This window comes from Malaclemys terrapin, chromosome 7 (assembly GCF_027887155.1).
Source record: "Malaclemys terrapin pileata isolate rMalTer1 chromosome 7, rMalTer1.hap1, whole genome shotgun sequence".
NCBI lineage: Eukaryota > Metazoa > Chordata > Testudines > Emydidae > Malaclemys > Malaclemys terrapin.
The window spans coordinates 43,806,011-43,829,418 of NC_071511.1; the positions used below are offsets into that span (position 1 = coordinate 43,806,011).

The following is a 23,408-nucleotide window of genomic DNA, read 5'->3' on the forward strand; positions in this document are numbered from 1 at the left end:
TTTTAAAATCTCATAGTGATGCTGGCCTTTCAGAGAGGCAAGCAAATTTACCCTTCGTCAGTTGCTGCAATATGATGCCCCCTAACTCCAGGGAAAAAAACCATGCTCATGGTTTTCTCTTCTGTACTTTCTCCCCCCTCCAGGTACCTTATAAACTTCTTGCTGGATGCAACTTTAGGGATGCTGCTAATCTACACTGGTGTGCGTGCAGTCAGCAGCATTGTGGAATGGCAGCAATGGGAGTCCCTTCGCTTTGGTGAATATGGTAAATATTTCTATTCTTGTAACTAAATGAATTGGAGAGTAGAGCATTGCAGTGGCACTGCACTTACTTTTAAAGATGGTCAGTTAAACATTATTACACAAATGGTTGTGTAATAGTCAATTCTAACACTTGATTGCATCCTGTGACAGACCCAGACTGATTGGGTGCAGACCTGGTAGAAGACACTGGATCAATAGTTTTCTGTTTCCTGAGTGACCAAGGCAGGGGCTACCCCAGAGCAGTCAGGAAGGTGCTAAAAGCAATTAAGTCAGGCAGACTCCATAAGACACCTGGAACCAATTAAGAACTGATTAGAAGCAATCAAAGGAAAAAGGTTAATCAGATCACCTGAAGCCCATTTAGAACCAGCTGGGACTAGTTTAAAAGGAAGCCCTTTCAGAGAGGCCAGCTGCTAGGAACTGGGAGTAGGAAGGTGTGTTGTGGGAAGACTGGGAGAAAGAAGGTGCACAATAAAAGACCCAGGAGGACAAGCGTGGTCCGGTACCAAGGAGGGTGCTAGGAGGGGCCATTTGGGGAAGTAGCCCAGGGAAGGGCTGTAGCCCTGTAATATAGAAAAACTACCTGTTTCTGCTGCCAATTAGGGTCCCTGGGCTGGAACCCGGAGAAGAGGGCAGGCCTGGGTTCCCCCCCTCCACTCCCCCCCCCCACACACACACACCCTGAGAAGGAAGACAGGGACTAAAAAGGGTTCTTAACCAAACCCGTTGACTGAACGATGATGAAGGTGACTCAGTAAGCTGTAACCCTTGCCTCTAGGAGGGGGGAGAGGCTACATTGAGGGTCACAGGAAACCTCTGAGGCAAACCCTAACCTCCTAGAAGCGCAGGACCCCCCGCACCCAAGGCAAGGCTGGTGCTCTGCCACTGGTCGGGGCGGGGGGGATGGGGGGGGGGGGAAATTGGTGAATGCTCTGGTACAAGCAGCCACGGCAGCCCAGCAGGAGGCTACCCATATACAGGAATGCAGGAATCTACCCGATTACAACAAGAAACCAACCAGGTTGTTAGTGAACCAAGCCGCCCAAGATCAAGCTCTCTGAGCTGTAGTGGACCCCCTCCAACCGAACCCAAGGGCCTGGAGGGACACAAACCCTAAGGGCAGCAGGCCGTCTACCAAACATGACGGCTGGGGATGACATAGAGGCATATCTCCTGTCTTTTGAAAGAACTGCTCAGCGTGAGACATGGCCACAGGACCAGTGGGCCAGCATTCTCATCCCTTTTCTGTGCGTAGAAGCCCAGAAGGCCTATTTTGATCTGCTTGCCAAGGACACGGCTAACTACCCCCGACTGAGGATGGAGATCCTGACCTGATCCATGGACCCAGAAGTTCCATGATTGGAAGTATCAGGAGAGCAAGCCACCAAGATCTCAGCTGTTTGATCTGATGCACATTGCTCGGAAGTGGCTATGGCCTGAGGCATGCAGCTCAGAGAAATTTTGGAGATGTTGGTCATAGACCAATTTAAGATGAGCCTACCGCCAGACCTTGGTGCATGGGTAGGCCAGCATGACCCATCCACCTACGACGAAACAATCGTGCTGGTAGAGAGACTATTGATGGCCAGGGAATTGACCCATCTACCTAGGGAAGGCCCCTTATGAGGTAGGCGACTAACGCCAATCCTGCGAGTTCAGGTGACCAGACACCCGGGAACCGCTAGGTGGAAGAAGAGGGAGGCCGAAGACCAGACAGGAATCCAGGAGGATAGGAATGGATTGGGTGGGGAAACTCCGAGGCTAAGCCTCCTAACCCATGGGATAGGAGAAGCAATTATAGGTGTTACTGTTTCCTGAGTGACCAGGGCAGGGGCTACACTAGAGCAGTCAGGAAGGCACTAGAAGCAATTAAGTCAGGCAGACTCCATAAGACACCTGGAACCAATTAAGAACTGATTAGAAGCCATCAAAGAAAACAGGTTAATCAGATCACCTGAAGCCCATTTAGAACCAGCTGGGACTAGTTTAAAAGGAAGCCCCTTCAGAAAGGCCAGTTGCTAGGAGCAGGAAGGTATGTTATGGGAAGACTGGGAGAAAGAAGGTGTGGAGTAAAAGACCCAGGAGAACAAGTGTGGTCAGGTACCAAGGGGAGGGGCCATTTGGGGAAGTAGCCCAGGGAAGTGACACACACACACACACGCGCGCGCGACAGGGACTAAATCCCTTTGCAGTTTAATTGGCTGCTATACCTAGGGTATTATACGGGAGCACCTAACTTTTTCCTTACGTTTAAAAAAAACATTAAAACTCAGTTAGCATGGCATACAATACAAATGGAAGCCTGTCTGCAAGGTATTATCCTTTTTGTAAAATATAAAGAAAACTTACTAGACCAAAAAAAAAGCTAGTCTTCTTGCAAAATATTCAACATAATTTTGATTTTAAAGATCATTTTGTGTAGGTTGCAGTCAAAGATCAATTTAAATTGAAGCTTTAACTTAACTAAGCCACCCACATTTAAAGATAAAGGATTGGGAATCTTCTAGCCAAGTTTCAGAACTAACACTCAGTACAGATGCTTTACAAATAATGTAGAAAGGAACAATGTATGGTTGGATACTTAATTTTTAAAAATTAAATTTTCTTTTGTTAACACAGAATAACAACTTTTGGAAAAGTACTGTAACTAGCAGTTGACTACATATGTTTTTTTTAAAAAAAACAGGTAATTAATGAAAAAGCGCACAAAAAATTAAATGACCTTGTGAAATACAAGTATCGGGAGACTTGTGAATTTTATGACTAACTCGAAACAAATGGTTTTCTTGTGGTAAATCCTAACATCAGATGTTTATAATAGAAATGCTGCCAAGCTCACAGCACAGTGGAACAACATAGTGCTTCTGCAATAAACCCATTCTTATATTAAGAGTTGATTTGTGTCCTTTAGGCTTCCTGTAATGGTGATTCACCCTCTCAAGTCCCTAGATACTTTGAATCATTGGTCTTAATTGACTTTTCAGTGCAGTTATACTTGAAATTTTATTACATATGGAGTATTTCTAGACGCAACTATTTAGTACTAAATAAAACTCCCAATTCACAATTACATCTTCACACTGTAAATCATACCCTATTTTGCCTATTTAAAATTCTAGATAGGCCCATTTTTCTTGTTTTTTGGACATGCATATACCACATGGCAAATCTTCACAAAAGAGAACCTGTGCCACTGAAATAAGCCTCACCTTAGGTTGTGATGGTGAAGGAAGGAAATTTTTTCTACCTAAGTACTTGTATCTAACTCAGGAAACCCAGCTCACCTTTGTAACCCCAGTGACATTACTGGGATTGTGTTGATGTAACAGAAGTTAGAACTCCATCCTTCAAAGTTTAGTAGTAATCCCATTAGGACTTAACATATTAAATATCTAATAGCCAGCATTTCTTGTTTGTGACTATTACCAGAAATTAGTCAATATGTTGATATACATGGGTAGTTGTCTCTCCATTCATACACCCACTTTTCAGGTATGCACATCTCTAAACTAGCTCCATACTTTCTATTAAAACAAGAACACCTAATTGAGTTGTAGTTGTTAGGCAACTGATTTTTGTCGGAAACATCTCTGTTCTATTGTACTCTCCACCTTAAGTTTTAACTGAACTGCTTTTGTGTCCTAGAAGAATACACTCCATGATGAACTCACATCTCGGCTGGAAAAATAAGCAACTTAGCTGTCACCTAAACCTGAGTAGGATCAAAAGTTTGTCTCTTGGGTTGAGCTCATGGCCTAAGTCAAGGCCTTTCTGCCCACATAGTCACTGATAACTATAGTCTCTCTTAAGGGGACACACACAATCAACTTAATTTTCAAACTGAAATATCATTGTTAACCTACTACTGTTATAAATAACTAAGCTTACCGCAGCTCAAAGAATTAAAGAGAGAGAGAGAGAGAGAAATCTCTCTCTACTCTCTGCATCTGATAGTACTTGCTATATATTCATTGTCACTATTTTCCCTTGTGTAGTCAGTCAGTTTCCCCTATTTCAAACAGAGACTTTTTTTAAAACGGGAAACTATTATTCAAAACCATAAAAGTTGGTGGGGAGAGTTCCTGAAACTACTTTAAACTCATTTTGTAAATTCTGTACATTTCAAGTTGATGTATCCCTTTTAAAAACAATTTTTACTTCATCATTTTTTGGCATCTATAACCATGTTCCTCAGATCGGGATAATTAACGAATGATCATTTTTATCTGTCCCATTGTGGAACCAGGATCGTTTCAGTATTTCTCCTCAATATCGTCATCATTCACATTTAATTTCATTTACGAAAATTAAGAATGCTTCTCGTCAAATTAATTTATTAGGCAGTTCTTCTCCAGCTGGGTTCCTATAACTGATGCCTGCAATAATCTGATTATCTTTTAGTTCATGTAGCACTTAAAAAAGGTTCTGATGACTTTCTGTGTTTAAGCTTTTGTATCTTTTTATTCATGTGCATCTCATCTGTTTTCTTGCCCTGTGATTCCTAATGTTGCAAGTTGATAGGCATTTTCTCCAGATCCTCTGAATTTAGTTTTTGTCTTTTGTACTAAGCTATCATAAGTGCCATTACAAAAAAATTGTACTTTAAACAACTATTTCTGTTGATATGGTGGAAACATTTTGTATGTAGTTAACTAGTTGTTACAACTGAAAAATTATTATTTTTGTGCAAATAAGATTTGATTCCTTTAACTCAGCTAGTCATTGTATGCTTGGATATTTTTGTCCATAATGAAGGTAGAGTGGTGTTCCCACCGAACATTCCGGTGACATTTTAGAAAATGTTTTTAGTCTTAATGAGAAAGCGTTTGGTCTACGATTTGTGCTCTTAATGTGAAAGAAAAGAAAACCTGTCTAAGGGTATGTCTACACTATGAGAGTAGTTCGATTGTACTTAAATCGAATATGTGGAATCGATATTACAAAGTCGAATGTGTGTATACACACTAAGGACAGTAATTTGACTTTGTGAGTCCACACTAACGGGGCAAGCGTCGACATTGGAAGCAGTGCACTGTGGGCAGCTATCCCACAGTTCCCACAGTCCCCGCTGCCCATTGGAATTCTGGGTCGAGCCTCCAATGCCTGCTGGGGAAAAAAATGTGTCGAGGGTGGTTTTGGGTAACTGTTGTCATCCAACCGTCACTCCCGCCGTCCCTCCCTGAAAGCGCCGGCGGGCAATCAGTTCGCGCACTTTCCTGGTGAGTGACGGCGCAGACGCCACAGCACTGCGAGCATGGAGCCCGCTGCGACCATCGCTGCAGTTATGGCCGTTGTCAACACCTCGCACCTTATCATCCACCTTTTCCAGAGGCAGATGCTGAGAAATCGGGCGAGGAGGCTACAGCAGCGCGGTGAGGACATGAAGTCTGAGAGTGGCACAGACCTCTCACAAAGCACGGGACCCCGCGCCGTGAACATCACAGAGGCAATGGGTCATGTTGATGCTGTGGAACGGTGATTCTGGGCCCGGGAAACAAGCACGGACTGGTGGGACCGCATAGTGCTGCAGGTCTGGGATGAATCACAGTGACTGCGAAACTTTCGTATGCGGAAAGGAACTTTCCTGGAACTTTGTGAGTTGCTGTCCCCTGCCCTGAAGCGCAAGGACACCCGGATGCGAGCAGCCCTGACTGTCCAGAAGCGAGTGGCCATAGCCCTCTGGAAGCTTGCAACGCCAGACAGCTACCGGTCAGTCACGAATCACTTTGGCGTCAGCAAATCTACTGTGGGGGTTGCTGTGATGCAAGTAGCCAACGCAATCGTTGAGCTACTGCTGTCAAAGGTAGTGACCCTTGGAAACGTCCAGTTCATCATAGATGGCTTCGCCGCGATGGGATTCCCAAACTGCAGTGGGGCTATTGATGGAACTCACATTCCTATCCTGGGACCGGACCACCAGGCCAGCCAGTACATTAACCAAAAGGGCTACTTTTCAATGGTGCTGCAAGCACTGGTGGACCATAGGGGATGTTTGTAAAACGTCCCCAACGTAGGATGGCCGGGCAAGATTCATGACGCTCGTGTTTTCAGGAACTCTGGTCTGTTTAGACGGCTGCAGCAAGGTATTTACTTCCCGGACCAGAAAATAACTCTTGGGGATGTGGAGATGCCTATAGTGATCCTCGGGGACCCAGCCTACCCGCTAATGCCCTGGCTCATGAAGCCCTATACAGGCACCCTGGACACTGAAAAAGAACTCTTCAACTACCGGCTGAGCAAGTGCAGAATGGTGGTGGAGTGTGCTTTTGGACGTCTCAAGGGGAGACGGAGAAGCTTACTGACTCGCTCTGATCTCAGCGAAACCAATATCCCCATTGTTATTGCAGCTTGCTGTGTGCTCCACAATCTGTGTGAGAGCAAGGGGGAGACCTTTATGGTGGGGTGGGAGGTTGAGGCGAATAGCCTGGCTGCTGATTACGCCCAGCCAGACAGCCGTGCGATTAGAAGAGCCCACCGGGACGCACTGTGCATCCGGGAGGCTTTGAAAGCTAGGTTCCTCAGTGAGCAGGGTAACCTGTGACTATTTAGTTTGTTTACAGAGAAGCTGAACCTGCCCCCATTTCTTTACCCACTTACTGTTGACTATCCTTTCCAGCTACATGCCCCGTTCACCCCGTCCGTCCGTCCCCCAACACACGTTTAAAAATAAAATAAATGGAACTTTGTTAATGAACACCGTTTTCTTTATTACGGATTTTGCGGTAAAGTGTTGAAACTGGGACACAGGCTGTGGTGGGGAGCGGGCGTAGTGATGGGAAGAATGCTTCTAAACTCGAGGAATGACAGGCTCCTGCTCCTAGAGAGGTCCGCAGTGGTGGACTGGTTGTTTCAACGGAGCCTGCCATCCCTCCTTTTCGGGACTCTGTGTGTGGGGGCTATGTGACTTTGTGGCGGGGGAGGACGGTTACAGATCCCCTGCTGCGTGGCTCTGTGAACCAGGATAAGGACCGCAGCATAAGATCTCTATCCGCCCTTCCCCGCCACAAAGTCACATGCGTTTTTCCCCCCCCCCCCCCCCCCCCCCCCCACACACACACACACAGAACATGACAATCACCTCCCAGACTGACCAGGCTGCCTAGTGACTGCAATATGTGTGTGACCTTCTGCTGAACCTGCCCCCGTGTCTGTACCCTGGTAAAGGTGACTGTCCTCTCCAATTACCAACCCCCTTCCCCCCCTTCAAACACACCCTAAAAGAACATGATGGAAACAGTAATTAACAGAAACCTATCTTTTATTAGCAACTACACAGTTAGGGGATGAAACTGGGACGGGGGCTTGGGTGAGGCGGGAAGGAAAGGACTTATCAAATTTTTGGGAATGAGAGCCTTCTGGTACTTGAGCAGTCTGCAGGGGTGGAGTGACAGTTTTCACGGCCCCTGCCGCCCCTCCTTCTTGGGACTTTGGGTGAGGGGGGTTAGAGAGAGACTGCAGCGGGGCTCTGTCCTCCTGCCTCCGGTCCTGCAAAACATCCACAAGGCGCCGGAGTGTGTCCGTTTGCTCCCTCATTAGTCCAAGCAGCGTTTGAGTCACCTGCTGGTCTTCCTGCCGCCACCTCTCCTCCCGTTCGCTGTGTGCTCGCTGGTATTGCGACATGTTCTCCCTCCACTGGGTCTGCTGGGCCGCATCGGCTAGGAGCAGCCCATAAGTTCTGAGAACATGTCGTCCCGTGTCCTTTTCTTTCTCCGCCTAATCTGCGCCAGCCTCTGCGAGGGGGATGCCAGGGTAGGTCTGGAGTCATTCGCAGCTGTGGGATGGGAAAAAGGGAGTGAATTCCTCACAAAGATAATTTTTTGTGAACAATGAACTTTGTCTTTCTCTGTGAACAAGAACATGCACAGCACCTATCACGTGCGCACTCAGGACAAGGTCGAGTTTTCGGCCTTCGCATTCAGTGCCTGGGGTCTTGCAGTGGAGATCAGACAAGCGGGGCAGGACAGCGGAATTCGGGTAGAAGGCTGACATGGTAAGCCGTAGACTTTTGGCTGCTTAAAACTTAAATTAGAGCAGTGCCCTCCTTTCACGTTCAAAGCAATGCTCCTATCGTTGGCCAGTTCCTGCTGCCAGCAATCCGGCAAGCATGAACTCTGTCCCTGTCCCACCCCCTCGCGGCTGTCCCCGGGAAAGATCCCTGTATGCTGCCTCTCTCCCACCTCCACCGCGTGGCGGTAAACCGCCGGTGACAGTTTTATAAAGGAACAAGCAAGCAGTCCCAATAGTAACATGCCCCTAATTCTAAGCAGGTCACCATGAGCAACATCACTCTGCTGAGAATTTCTGAGACCGAGAAAGAACGCATGCTGCGTGAAAGACAGCAAAAACCAGGGCCATATGCCGCCATGCTCTGCAAGGCAATGATCCCAGAGTACTTGATGATAGCCTGGCGAGGAAAAGTTTCCTACCACGGAGGACACAATAAGGCCGTCTCCCCAGGAACCTCATGCAAAGACTTTCCAATTACCTCCAGAAGAGCTTCATGGAGATGTCCCATGAGGATTTCAGCTCTATCCCCGGACATATAGACCTTCTTTTGCAGTAGTTGCACTGCCAAGGACTAAAACGTTAAGCGCCTAGGGCAAACTAATCATGGAAAACCCATTGTCAATATTCCTGTTCTGTTCAAAATAAATGTTTACATGTTTAAAACACTTACCGACTGATCCTTCCCCTGATTCAGGGTCTGGGTTAACGCCTGGGGATGGTTGGTAGGGGATCTCTGTGAGGGTGAAGAGGAGATCCTGGCTGTCTGGGAAATCAGCGTTGTAAGCGCTGTCGACTGCCTCATCCTCCTCCTCATCTTCCCCGTCCGCTAACATCTCAGAGGAAGCAGCCGTCGACAATATCCCATCCTCGGAGTCCACGGACAGTGGTGGGGTAGTGGTGGCAGCCGCACCTAGAATGGAATGCAGTGCCTCGTAGAAACGGCATGTCTGGGGCTGGGATCCGGAGCGTCCGTTTGACTCTTTGGTCTTCTGGTACGCCTGTCTCAGTTCCTTGATTTTCACGCGGCACTGCGTTGCATCCCGGCTGTATCCTCTCTCTGTCATGGCTTTTGAGATCTTCTCGTAGATCTTTGCATTCCGTCTTTTTGATCGCAGCTCCGAAAGCACGGACTCATCGCCCCACACAGCGATCAGATCCAAGACTTCCCGATCAGTCCATGCTGGGGCCCTCTTTCTATTCTGAGATTGCATGGTCACTCTGCTGGAGAACTCTGCATCGTTGCCAGTGCTGCTTAGCTCGCCATGATGTCCAAACAGGAAATGAGATTCAAACTGCCCAGACAGGAAAAGGAATTCAAATTTTCCCAGGGCTTTTCCTGTGTGGCTGGTCAGAGCATCCAAGCTCGGACTGCTGTCCAGAGCGTCAACGGAGTGGTGCACTGTGGGATAGCTCCCGGAGCTATTAGCATCGATTTCCATCCACACCTACCCTAATTCGACATGGCCATGTCGAATTTAGTGCTGCTCCCCTCGTTGGGGAGGAGTACAGAAATCAAATTTAAGAGACCTCTATGTCGAACTAAATAGCTTCGTGGTGTGGACGGGTGCAGGGTTAATTCGATTTAACGCTGCTAAATTCGACATAACCTCCTAGTGTAGACCAGGCCTGAAAAGGGTAAATAACATGTCTGTTTAAAAAAAAAAAAAACATAAATATGAACTAAACTGTACTCAGTTGTTAGTGTCATGTACTTTTAAATTTACCTTTGAACATTAAGAAATTTGAACGTATATTTTCCCCACACAATCTATTGGGGGTCTCAGATCTGCCTACTAAAAATCCTCTAAAGGTGACCTAGAACTGTGAGCAAGAACCTCAATATTTTACTGAAAGATTTCTCTGGTGGTATACAAAGGAACTTCTTTCATCTGAAGAGGTTATTTTCGTTTTGATTACAACAAGGAGTCCGGTGGCACCTTAAAGTCTAACAAATTTATTTGGGCATAAGCTTTCGTGGGTAAAAACCCTCACTTCTTCAGATGAAGATGCATCTGAAGAAGTGAGGCTTTTTACCCACAAAAGCTTATGCCCAAATAAATTTGTTAGTCTTTAAGGTGCCACTGGACTCCTTGTTGTTTTTGTGGATACAGACTAACACGGCTACCCCCCGATACTTGACTTCATTTTGATTGCAAGTAAAAAAAAAAAAATCTTCTCTGCTTAAACTGACCAATGACACTGTCCTGTGCTGTTTGTATTTCTAGAAACTATATAATCATTCTCATGTTAGTTCTTGCTATGAGATCATCTCTTTTCTTAGCCCTATTACTTATTCCCTAGTGATTCATTACTTAAGATGTTGTCCAACAGAAATAGCACTCCTACTGCTTGTATTGAGAATCTCTTTATATGGAGGATAGTTTTAAGATATAAATGCCTCAAGGAAAGGACTGATAACAGAATTTTTATGTTCAGAAGTGGCTACTGTTTATACAGCAGATTAGATGTGTATGGTGCTTTATAAATAAAACTGCATGACTATGCCCCAAGAATAGTTATTCATTGTAGTTTTTCAATCTTAATATTATCTTTGTGTTTTCAAGTACAAGAAGTGAAAAGTCAAGCTTTTAATATGAAATAAATGTAAAGCACAAAACCATTTAGAATTCATTTGAACATAAGAGGGCGGGCGAAACACCTGAAATTCACACTAGGGTGACCAGACGTCCCAATAAAATCGGGACTGTCCCGATATTCAGTCGTTTGTCCTGCGTCCTGATATTCTGGCTCGGGTTTTGTTTTGTTTTTTTTTATTTGGCAGCGCTCCGGCTCGGCCCCCCCCCTTTTTTTTTTTTTGCTTTGGTTGCGCTCCGGACCTGCCCCCCCATGTGTCCCGATATTTTGTTCATGTAATCTGGTCACCCTAATTCACAGTGACAGGAACCTTATCCTATATATCAAGTACAGAAACATTCTCCCCATCTTTGTATGTTATATTTCTTAAGTTGCTCTGAATAGACAACAGGTGTAGAACAACTTAGTAAAAATGACCATGTTTCTAACTTAAATCTTGCTCTGTCGTCGCTGCTTGCTTTAACTTCTTAGCCTACAAAGCACTCCAATGCGTTCAGTAAATCAAACTATAATTTGATTTACTGTAGCTATAATTTGTGTTCATAGAATATCAGGGTTGGAAAGGACCTCAGGAAGTCATTTAGTCCATCCCCTGCTCAAAGCAGGACCAATCCCCAACTAAATCATCCCAGCCAGGGCTTCATCAAGTCTGACCTTAAAAACCTCTAAGGAAGGAGATTCCACCACCTCCCTAGGTAACCCATTCCACCACCCTCCTAGTGAAAATGTTTTTCCTAATATCCAACCTAAACCTCCCCCACTGCAACGTGAGACCATTACTCCCTGTTCTGTCATCTGCCACCACTGAGAACAGTCTAGATCCATCCTCTTTGGAACCCCCTTCCAGGTAGTTGAAAGCAGCTATCCAATCCCCCCTCATTCTTCTCTTCTGCAGACTAAACAATCCCAGTTCTCCTCATAAGTCATGTGCTCCAGCCCCCTAATCATTTTTATTCCCCTCCGCTGGACTCTTTCCAATTTTTCCACATCCTTCTTGTAGTGTGGGGCCCAAAACTGGACACGGTTCTCCAGTTGAGGCCTCACCAATGCCAAATAGAGGGGAATGATCATGTCCCTCAATCTGCTGGCAATGCCCCTACTTATACAGCCCAAAATGTCGTTAGCCTTCTTGGCAACAAGGGCACACTGTTGACTCAGATCCAGCTTCTCATCCACTGTAACCCCTAAGTCCTTTTCTGCAGAACTGCTGCCTAGCCACTTGGTCCCTAGTCTGTAGCAGTGCATGGGTTTCTTCCGTCCTAAGTGCAAGACTCTGCACTTCTTGTTGAACCTCATCAGATTTCTTTTGGCCCAATCCTCTAATTTGTCTAGGTCCTTCGGTATCCTATCCTTACTCTCCAGCGTATCTATTACTCCTCCCAGTTTAGTGTCATTTGCAAATTTGCTGAGGGTGCAGTCTATACCACCCTCCAGATCATTAATGAAGATATTGAACAAAATTGACCCTTAGGGCACTCCGCTTGATACCAGCTGCCAACTAGACATGGAGCCATTGACCAATACCCGTTGAGCCCGACGATCTAGCCAGTTTTCTATCCACCTTTATAGTCCATTCATCCATCCAGCCCATACTTCTTTAACTTGCTGGCAAGAATACTGTGGGAGATTGTATGAATGGAAGGGACCTCAATAGATCTAGTCCAGTCCCCTGCACTCTAAGCAGAACTAAGTAATAACTAGACCATTCCTGAGAGGTGTTTGTCTAACCTGTTCTTAAAATTCTCCAATAACTGAGATTCCACAACTTTCCTAGATAATTTATGCCAATGCTTACCAACCCTGACCGTTAGGAAGCTTTTCCTAATGTCCAACCTAAACCTCCCTTGCTGCAATTTAAGCCCATTGATTCTTGTCCTATCCTCAGAGGTTAATGAGAATAGTTTTTCATCCTCCTCCTCGTAACAACCTTTTATGCACTGTACTTGAAACAGACAGATAATGTTAAAATTGAAAAACTTCTTTCCATATTTTAACCTCCGATCCTAATTCATTTTATATGTTAATGTTAAACAGCAGTCTATTTTGCTCATATACAGATATATTGCCTATCTAGGGCATGCCAAGTATCCTGCCTAGCGCACTAGATCGGGGTAGGCAACCTTTCAGAAGTGGTGTGCCGAGTTTTCATTTATTCACTTTAATTTAAGGTTTCGTGTGCCGGTAATACATTTTAACATTTTTTTAGAAGGGGTCTCTCTCTCAGTGTATATTATATAACTAAACTATTGTTGTATGTAAAGTAAACAAGGTTTTCAAAATGTTTAAGAAGCTTCATTTAAAATTAAATTAAAATGCTGATCTTATGCCGCCAGCGTGCTCAGCCCGCTGGGTAGGGGGTTCAGGGCAGAGGGCTGGGTGTTGGGCTGGGGGGACTCGAGGTCAGGGCACAAGGCTGGGTATGTGTGGGGGTTCAGGGCAGAGGGTTGGGTGTTGGGGGGGACTCGAGGTCAGGGCAGAGGGCTGGGGTGTGTGGACGTGCAGGGCACAAGACTGGGGGGGGGGTTCAGGGCAGAGGGCTGGGGTGTGTGTCGAGGTGCAGGGCAGAAGGCTGGGGGGGATGTGGGGAGTGCAGGGCAGAGGGATGGGTGTGTGTTGGGGTGGGGGGGTTCAGGGCAGAAGGCTGGGGTGCTTGGCTCGTGGGGGTGCTCCCAGCCCCCTGCCCTGAGCGGCTCATGGCAGGGGGCTTGGGGGGATATGCCCTGTTCCACCCCCTTCCCCCAGGCCCGTCCCTACCTCTCTCTGCCTCCTCTACGGAGCAGTGAACACGCTGCCGCTCGGCTTGGCTCCTCTGGGGGAGGAGGAGAAGGGGCCGGAATGCACCATGTTGTGCGAAGAAGCGGGGGAGGAGGGAAGCTTGGCTGCCGCAAGACCAAGCTTCTGCCTCCTGCCCCCACAGGGGAGAGCGGTGGGTGGGGGGGCTGAGTGGGGCCGGGAACCCCTCCCCACCGCTCTCCCCTGCGGGGACAGGAGGCAGAAGCTTGATCCTGCGGCAGCCAAGCTTCCCCCTCCCCTGTTTCTTCCCACAGCGTGGTGCATTCCGGCCCCTCCTCCTTCTCCTCCTCTCAGTGGGCAGCAGCGTGCCACTCAGCGTGCCGTAGGTTGCCGACCCCTGCATTAGACGACATATAATCTTTATACAACTACAGTGAAAGTTAGGGCCAACGTGCAAAGACTAAGACTCTCTCTCCACGTAACCCTCAAAACAAAATCTTCATTCACTCCACACATCTGCTCATCCCACACCCCAGAAATAGCCTGTGGGGAACAGATGGATATGACCTGACAATCAACAGAATTCACCACTAAAGGAAGCAGATTACTCAGTGGAGGGACCTTTCCAGTTAAACCAAAGGGTAGTGTGTTCATTTTAGTTGATCTCAAATGCTATTACCAGGTGGGGAAGGGCAGATTTCCCACAGTCTCATAAATATACCTTGAATAGGAGGGTGAGAGAACAGAACCCTGTGATACTCTACATGAAACAGCCTGGAGTAGATGAGCACTTACCTACCTAACACTACCACCTGAAGCCTATCCTTGTGAATAGAGCTATTGCAAGTCTTTGGCAGAGTCTGCAGCCAAATCAATACCTCAGTCAAGATTACTCAAAGCCACTGATAGACCTAAAAGAATGATTATGGGCACTTTATTTTCATTCATCAGCAGGAGACTCAACCAGAGAAACCATGCAGTATCTGTGCTATACCTACGTCTAAAAGCAGGTGAACAGAATCAAAAATATTAAATATTAAGCCATATTTGAAGATGCTCTAAAAGTTGTTGTTTGAAAGTGAATGGTGAAATCTGTAGAAAAACTTCTTTTGTTTTAAATTGTTAGCACGCCTGAGCTGTCAAATTTTGGTGATATTGTGATGCTGGTTAAAATTCACCTGAATGTTTTGTCAGGCACTCCACTCTTATCTCAACTGCAACCAGGCATGTTCAGTTATGTTGTAGTTATAACAGGATATATACTTTTTCTGTTGGAATATTTGTATGACAGTTCTAATTCCAGAGCAATCAGTAATTTGCTTGGTATTCATTGTACAGCACCTTACCCTGGGGTACAGCAAAATTACTTAGCTTTTTATGATTTACATATGATACTATTTTAATCAGTGCAACGAAGATATATCCTGATTAGCTTGCAGGAAGCTCTGAACAAAATTAAATTTTTGAAGGCTACTCATTCTCTTGTAATCTGTTGCAGTTCTTGCTATAATTACCATCAGTCAGTCATGGTTGCTGACATTTGTATAAGATACCTATATATACAGGATGGCAAAAGCACAAATGCAGGAATATTCTAATTTCTTTTAAAAGGTTATCTATGCTAGAGCAAGATACACTGCAGCAGCCAAGTATTTTGTAAATTTTCTGCCTTAGAAAACATCATTATTTGCCAAAATGGGAAATAATTTATAGCAACTGGCTTTATGGAAAGGTAAAAATCTTGTGAGATGTAAGCTAATTCTGTGCTCTGTCTGCTGAGTTCAATAATGTACTAAAGCAAACTAACAAGGTACTCCCTAACTAAACAAAAGATGCTCTTTTGAGTTTTCTACAGCAAAGCACAAAAATTTGGACTGCTCAGGGAAGGCAGCTTCATCCAAGCAAAGGGATATCAATGAATGTTGTTGCTATTCAGAAATATCATTAGACTATTTTTAGATGGCAATCACTTATCAAATATTTCGTCTTACTTTGGTTTACTAAGTTTTTCTCCCTTGTCTAATTTTGCTTTTCTTAAACATGTGTTAAGTCAAGTTACAGTGGGCTAAATCGGTGTATTAAACTTTTGCTTTTTTTGTAGGTGACCCGCTGCAGTGCAGTGCTTGGGTGGGACAGTGTGCACTGTACATAGTGATCATGATGTTTGAGAAAACCATCATCATTATAGTCCTCCTAATACCTCAATGGAAAGAGGTTTGAGTCTTTATACGATTTTTACAGTTAAATGAATTGTAGATAGATGCCAGAAAGTGATAAGCTATTAATTCTACTTAATCCAAAAAGACTAAGGCTATCATGCAAGCTATGTAAAAGTCCACAGTTGGTGCTACTTAACTGTTGCCTCTGGTAATGGAGCATCCTGATACCATTAATTGGATTTCACTGGTGATAATGCCGCCATTCTATTTTGCATTTAGTAGGTATTGCATCGTGTACAATATAAGATCACATGCTCACTTGAGGTATCATAGAATATCAGGGTTGGATGGGACCTCAGGAGGTCATCTAGTCCAACCCCCTGCTCAAAGCAGGACCCAATCCCCAATTAAATCATCCCAGCCAGGGCTTTGTCAAGCCTGACCTTAAAAACTTAAAAAAAAAAAAAAAAAAAAAAAAAAAAAGGAGGTTCCACCACCTCCCTAGGTAATCCATTCCAGTGCTTCACCACCCTCCTAGTGAAAACGTTTTTCCTAATATCCAACCTAAACCTCTCCCACTGCAACTTGAGACCATTACTCCTTGTTCTGTCATCTGCCACCACTGAGAACAGTCTAGATCCATCCTCTTTGGAACCCCCTTTCAGGTAGTTGAAAGCAGCTATCAAATCCCCCCTCATTCTTCTCTTCTGCAGACTAAATAATCCCAGTTCCCTCAGCCTCTCCTCAAGTCATATGCTCCAGCCCCCAATAATTTTTGTTGCCCTCCGCTGAACTACTTCCATTTTTTCCACATCCCTCGTGGAGTGTGTCCCATAACTGGACACAGTACTCCAGATGAGGCCTCACCAATGCCAAATAGAGGGGAATGATCACGTCCCTCGATCTGCTGGCAATGCTACCTAAAAGGAGACCGAGTGCATCAGCCTTTCTTTTAGTTAAATTACAGTCCTAACTTTAAACCTATTGTGCGTTCTTTTCTGTAGTTTTAGAGCATAATAGAACATTGTTACATTTTTGTAGTAAAACTTTAGTAATTCACACTGCAATAAGACACATTGCTGAGTTACTGAATTAAAAAAATTAGCCAATAAGCAAACAAAAGTCAGTTACTGCATCAGAAAGTGTATTTTGAACCTTTATACAGGTACAGTATAGCTTAGCTTCAATTTATGCTAATACTATTAGTTATAGTAATAAGTGTATGGTAGTATATTCAGTAAGCATAATGAAGTTGCAGTAATGAGGAATGACTCCCAGGCTGAGATCTGTATGAAAGATCATAACATTGTAAGTGACCTGATTTATAATCTAAACATGACAACACTTACCTGGCACAGCAGAAGTCACCATAATGTATTCTAATTCACCTTTATAGTGTCTTTGTTTTATAAAATATTTGAACTTCTGCATCCCATGTCCAGATATTTAACTTTAAAACTGCAGCATATGTTTGTAAGCGATTTCCGAGATATTGGTTCTTCCAGTCAAAGCTTTCTGGAAAAAGGGTTGAGTGGATATTTGAATATAGCCTATGCTTTGTTTTTCTTGGTCAAACCTCTTTTATGGCCATGGTTAGTTCAACTGCAGGAAGCACATACATCATCTTGGACATGTCGCTAATAGAATCTTTCATCTCAATGTAGAATCAAGTGGGAACCACAAGTCCACACACTTTTAAAGGGATAATTTATAATTTTGTCTATAATTGATAAAGCATTTTATATAACTGAACTGTGAAATAAAGTGCCATTTAGGTACTAGGTGGATTGTCTGGTTTAGTACAGCATACACAATTTAACATTCAAGATGATTACTCACAGCAGTTAGAGCTGAATAACTGCTGTTAGGTGTTCTAGACTAAGGGTTCTCAAACTGGGAATCGGGACCCCTCAGGGGATTGCGAGGTTATTATGTGGGGGGTCGCAAGCTGTCAGCCTCCAGCCCAAACCCCACTTCACCTCCAGCATTTATAATAGTGTTAACTATAAAAAAGTGTTTTTAATTTATAAGGGGGGGTCATTCTCAGAGGCTTGCTGTGTGAATGGGGTCACCAGTACAAAAGTTTGAGAACCACTGTTCTAGACCATCCCTGTAGAATAAAACAGGATTTTTTACACTATATTTTACAGTATTCTGACCAGTTTATTTAAATCTCCAAGTGATACAGTGTCAGACATTTTCTTTAGGAATATAAGGTGATTAATTCATCAAGTAGTATCTGGTTGCTTCACCTACTCACAAGTCATCACATTCCTTCTGTAATCACAAATTAGTGGGATGGCAGATTGCTTTGTCAGCCCCACTTGTTTACTAAATGCAATTTATAAACCTTCCTTAACAAAATGATATTCCTTTCCTATGAAACTGTCCTTTCTAATTCATCTGGCTACCAGCCTAATACTTTCTATAACACTTTCCAACCCAACTGCATACACATACTATTGTGGTCTGAATTTGATCTTTTTCTTTTCACAGGTAGCTTTATGGAATCCTATAGAGAACCCCCAGTTGGAGCTGGCTATCGTCATGCTGATAGTTCCCTTCTTTGTTAATGTTAGTACAACTGTACGCTTTTCAGAGATGGTTGACTTGTGTTTCTCTCCCCCACCCATCCTCTTCTCCATCTGTTAAAATGAATCCGTATCGCACAGTGTGCCTTGGTGATGTCTTAGTGTTAAAAGTCTTCAACACGTGTGTGTGTGTGTAGAGAGAGAAAGAGTGTGTGTGTGTGTGTGTGTGTGTGTGTGTGTGTGTGTGTAAAAAATGTGATTATGTATCTATAAAATCTATAATCAACAATGCCATTGGGCACAGAAATGGTGCACAGAATGCCCATTGTTGAATGTACTATACAGATATGACTGTACCAGTTAGAAAATTCCTGTTAAATTAGGTTTATTTAGGAAAGCATTAATTTGTTTGGAGTGCCAAAAAATATCATCCCATTGAAATGCCCTGGACCGAGCAAGACTATCCATATGTCAAGATTAAGAGTGAATAAAAAATGCCCACTAAGCAGCAGCTTTTTTCTTATTGGTGCAAGAGCAGGAAATAGGGCAGCTATGTTTCAGGAGATATAGGGTGTATGTTAGGTCATGTGACTGAATCTGTACAGGATTTTGCAGTATTTGGCCAAATCCCACTTAGTACAACTATTCCCTAACTTAATTCCAAGGTCTGAATGACTAACACATATGCTGACCTAAAGAAAAACTGAACTGTGAATTTTCCCGTTAACAGGCATTAATGTTCTGGGTAGTGGATAACTTTCTTATGAAGAAAGGCAAGACAAAAGCTAAACTTGAAGAAAAGGAAGTGGGGCAAGATTCAAGGAATGGAAGTAAAGTCCGATACAGGAGAGCAGCATCACATGAAGAGTCAGAGTCAGAAGTATGTAGATGCACCACTTGCTGTACCTGAGTCAACTCCCTTCCTCTTGACTTTGACTTACAACACTATCTTAGGCTTGATTAGTTTTGTATTAATAGAGCACTTGTTCGTAAAACCCCATTGAATAAATCGGTGACTGCTAATTCACTTCACTTATTGACCCTTTACAAAGCTGCTGATGTTTTTCCTGGGGTTTGAGATCCCTCAAAAGGCTACTGCTAATTTTCAAAAGGATTGTTTTTTAGATCCTGTGGTGTCAGTTAATTCAGTTAACAGTGAACTACAGCTTTAATGTGGCTATCTTATAAGGATATTGTATGTCTAAAAATGGTGACTTCAGATTTGTTAAAACAGACATTTCATCTGTTATGATAAAAATCTTACACATTTGAACACAAGATCAATGTCAGGGGGTGGTTGGTGGCTTTTTTTCCTTTTTGTTTTTTTGAGGGTTTGTGAGGTTAAAGAGTCTACAAGAGTTTTAAAACCATACCTAGTCATTAGTGTACAGGATTATACACTACAAATAAGTGCCATGGCAGCTTCCCCATTCAACATTGCAAATAACCTTGCATTTGACTTTAAACAACTGTGATAAGATGAGAACATCATTCTCTCAGTTCTATTCTCAGTCTCTCCTTAACAGAGGAGCCTAATTAAGGTGGATCAGAAATGTTCCTTTTGATTGCTACCCACTAAAAGAACTTAACCATTATGAAAGACCATTCAGCTGAAGCATACAGCTGTGTAAGAGTCATGGTTCTATCAGGTACTGCTCTCTAGTTCCATTTTTCTGTGGAATATGGTACTTTCAGTAATTACGCTGAAAGTAAAAGTACCAAAAAGTCAATTTTTTAATTTTCTTGATTTAAAGATAATCTTATTTAAAATTCTGATTAGCACCTTTCATTTTGCATAAGGACAAGAAGCTTCCTTGAGTATATGAGCACTTCTGTCACTATTGTTAAATATCCGTTTTCTACATTATCAGTAGTAACCATTCTTTTGTTTAGTAAATAAAACTGCCACTGAAAGATGGTCAGAGAACCTGTCTGCCCACAACTGGAACATTTGTGGGGTCCCATTATGCAGTGCTTTCTTGAGTCAAAAGACCTTTCTTTAAGATCAGATGATACCTGTAGACTTTATGGGCCCATATCTCTATTAGAGATGATGATGGCTGCAGTCTTCAATTTCAGCAAATGTGTTCATGGCAAGTTGCTTAAACTGCTCTTGGTTAGAAACACATTTTGGGCACCCTGATTTATTTCTTGCATAGAAGGTGAAGTATGAAAAAGCATTTTGATGTTTGAAAATTACTTTTTAATTAGGGCCATTAAGCGATTAAAAAATTAATTGCGTGAATAAAAAATAGAACACCATTTATTTAAAAATATTTAAATGTTTTCTACATTTTCAAATATATTGATTTCAATTATCACACAGAATACAGTGTACAGTGCTCACTTTATATTTATTATTAATATTTGCACAGTAAAAAACAAAATAGTATTTTTCAATTCACCTAATACAAAAACTTTATTACAATCTCTATCATAAAAGTTGAACTTGCAAATATAGAATTATGTACAAAAAAAACTGCATTCAAAAATAAAACAATGTAAAACTTTAGAGCCTACAAGTCCACTCAATCCTACTTCTTGTTCAGCCAATCACTCAGACAAACAAGTTTGTTTACATTTGCAGGAGATAATGCTGCCCATTTCTTGTTTACAATGTCACTTTCAGATGACAACAGGTGTTTGCATGACACTGTTGTAGCTGGTGTCACAAGATCTTTATGTGCCAGATGCACTAAAGATTCATATATCCCTTCATGCTTCAACCACCATTCCAGAAGACATGCATCCGTGCCGATGACGGGACCTGCTTGATAATGATCCAAAGCAGTGCGGACCAACGCATATTCATTTTCATCATCTGAGTCAGATACCACCAGTAGAAGATTGATTTTCTTTTTTGGTGGTTCAGTTCTGTAGTTTCTACATCAGAGTGTTGCTCTTTTAAGACTTCTGAAAATATGCTCCACACTCATCCCTCTCAGATTTTGGAAGGCACTTTAGATTCTCAAACCTGGAATTGAGTGCTGTAGCTATCTTTAGAAATCTCATATTGGTACCTTCTTTGCGTTTTGTCAGATCTGCAGTGAAAGTGTTCTTAAAATGAACAACATGTGCTGGGTCATCATCCAAGATTGCTATAATATGAAATATATGGCAGAATGTGGGTAAAACAAACAGAGCAGGAGACATACAGTTCTCCCCCAAGGAGTTCAGTTACAAATTTAATTAACGTATTTTTTTTAATGAGTGTCATCAGCATGGAAGCATGTCCTCTGGAATGGTGGCCAAAGCATAGAATCATAGAACTGGAAGGGACCTTGAGAGGTCATCTAGTCCAGTCCCTTGCACTCAAGGCAGGACTAAGCATTATCTAGACCATCCCTGACAGGTTTTTGTATATCTTGCTCTTTAAAATCTCCCAATGATGGAGATTCCACAACTTCCCTAGGCAATTTATTCCAGTGCTTAACCACTCTGACAGTTAAGAAGTTTTTCTGATGTCCATCCTAAACTGCCCTTGCTGCAATTTAAGCCCATTGCTTCTTGTCCTATCCTCAGATGTTAAGAACAACAATATTTCTCTCTTCTTCTTATAAGAAGCTTTTACGTACTTGTAAAAGCAGCAAAGAGTCCTGTGGCACCTTATAGACTAACAGACATATTGGAGCATGAGCTTTCGTGGGTGAATACTCCAATACGTCTGCTCCAATACGTCTGTTAGTCTATAAGGTGCCACAGGACTCTTTGCTGCTTTTACAGATCCAGACTAACACAGCTACCCCTCTGATTTATGTGCTTGAAAACTATTATCATGTCCCCTCTGTCTTCTCTTCTCCAGATTAAACAAACCCAATTTTTTCAATCTTCTCTCATAGGTCATGTTTTCTAGACCTTTAATCATTGTGGTTGCTCTTCTCCAATTTGTCCACATCTTTCCTGAAATATGGCACCCAGAACTGGACACAATATTCCAGTTTATTTAGTTGGGTATTGGTCCTGCTTTGAGCAGGGGATTTGGACTAGATGACCTCCTGAGGTCTCTTCCAACCCTAATATTCTATGAATTGAGGCCTAATCAGCACGGAGTAGAGCGGAAGAATTACTTCTCATGTCTTTCTTACAATACTCCTGCTAATACATCCCAGAATGATGTTTGCTTTTTGTTTGTTTTTTTGCAACAGCGTTACATTGTTGACTCATATTTAGCTTGTGATCCACTATGACCCCCAGATCCCTTTCCGCAGTACTCCTTCCTAGGCAGTCATTTCCCATTTTGGATGTGTGCAACTGATTGTTCCTTCCTAAGTGCAGTACTTTGCATTTGTCCTCATTGAATTTCATCCTATTTACTTCAGACCATTTCTCCAGTTTGTCCAGATCATTTTGAATTTTAATCCTATCCTCCAAAGCACTTGCAACCCCTCCCAGCTTGGTATCGTCCGCAAACTTTATAACTGTACTCTGTGCCATTATCTAAATCATTGATGAAGATATTGAACAGAACCGGACTCAGAACCGATCCCTGCGGGACCCCACTTGTTATGCCCTTCCAGCATGACCGTGAATCAGTGATAATTACTCTCTGGGAACGATTTTCCAACCAATCATGCACCCACCTTTATAGTAGCTCCTTCTGGGTTGTATTTCCCTATTTTGTTTATGAGAAGGTCATGCAAGACCGTATCAAAAGCCTTACTAAAGTCAAGATATACCACATCTACCACTTCCTCCCCTATCTACAAGACTTGTTACCCTGACAAAGAAAGGGACATGAAGGGGCATACGAATGTTTAGCATATCTGGCACGTAAATATCTTGCAATGGCTGGCTACAAAGGTGCCATGCAAATGCCTATTCTCACTTTCAGATGACATTGTAAATAAGAAGCAGGCAGCATTATGTCCCGTAAATGTAAACAAACTTTTTTCTCTTAGCGATTGAATGAACAAGAAGTAGGACTGAGTGGACTTGTAGGCTCTAAAGTTTTACATTGTTTTGTTTTCTGAGTGCAGTTATGTAACACAAAAAAATCTATATTTGTAAGTTGCACTTTCATGATAAAGAGATTGCACTTCAGTACTTGTATGAGGTGAATTGAAAAATTATATTTTTACAGTGCAAATATTTGTAATAACAAATAAATAAAGTGAACACT

The 23,408-nt window shown here is 43.1% G+C and overlaps 1 protein-coding gene across 1 annotated transcript in view; it reads left to right on the forward strand.

Annotated features, from left to right (window-relative positions):
* The window catches only part of STIMATE (STIM activating enhancer), a 94,155-nt gene that overhangs the window by 66,198 nt on the left and 4,549 nt on the right, over positions 1-23,408 (forward strand). The window contains exons 4-7 of the mRNA XM_054034438.1: positions 144-265; positions 15,701-15,813; positions 18,255-18,332; positions 19,020-19,169. Of these exons, the coding sequence (XP_053890413.1) occupies positions 144-265; positions 15,701-15,813; positions 18,255-18,332; positions 19,020-19,169 (463 nt within the window). The remainder of the gene's footprint in view (positions 1-143; positions 266-15,700; positions 15,814-18,254; positions 18,333-19,019; positions 19,170-23,408) is intronic.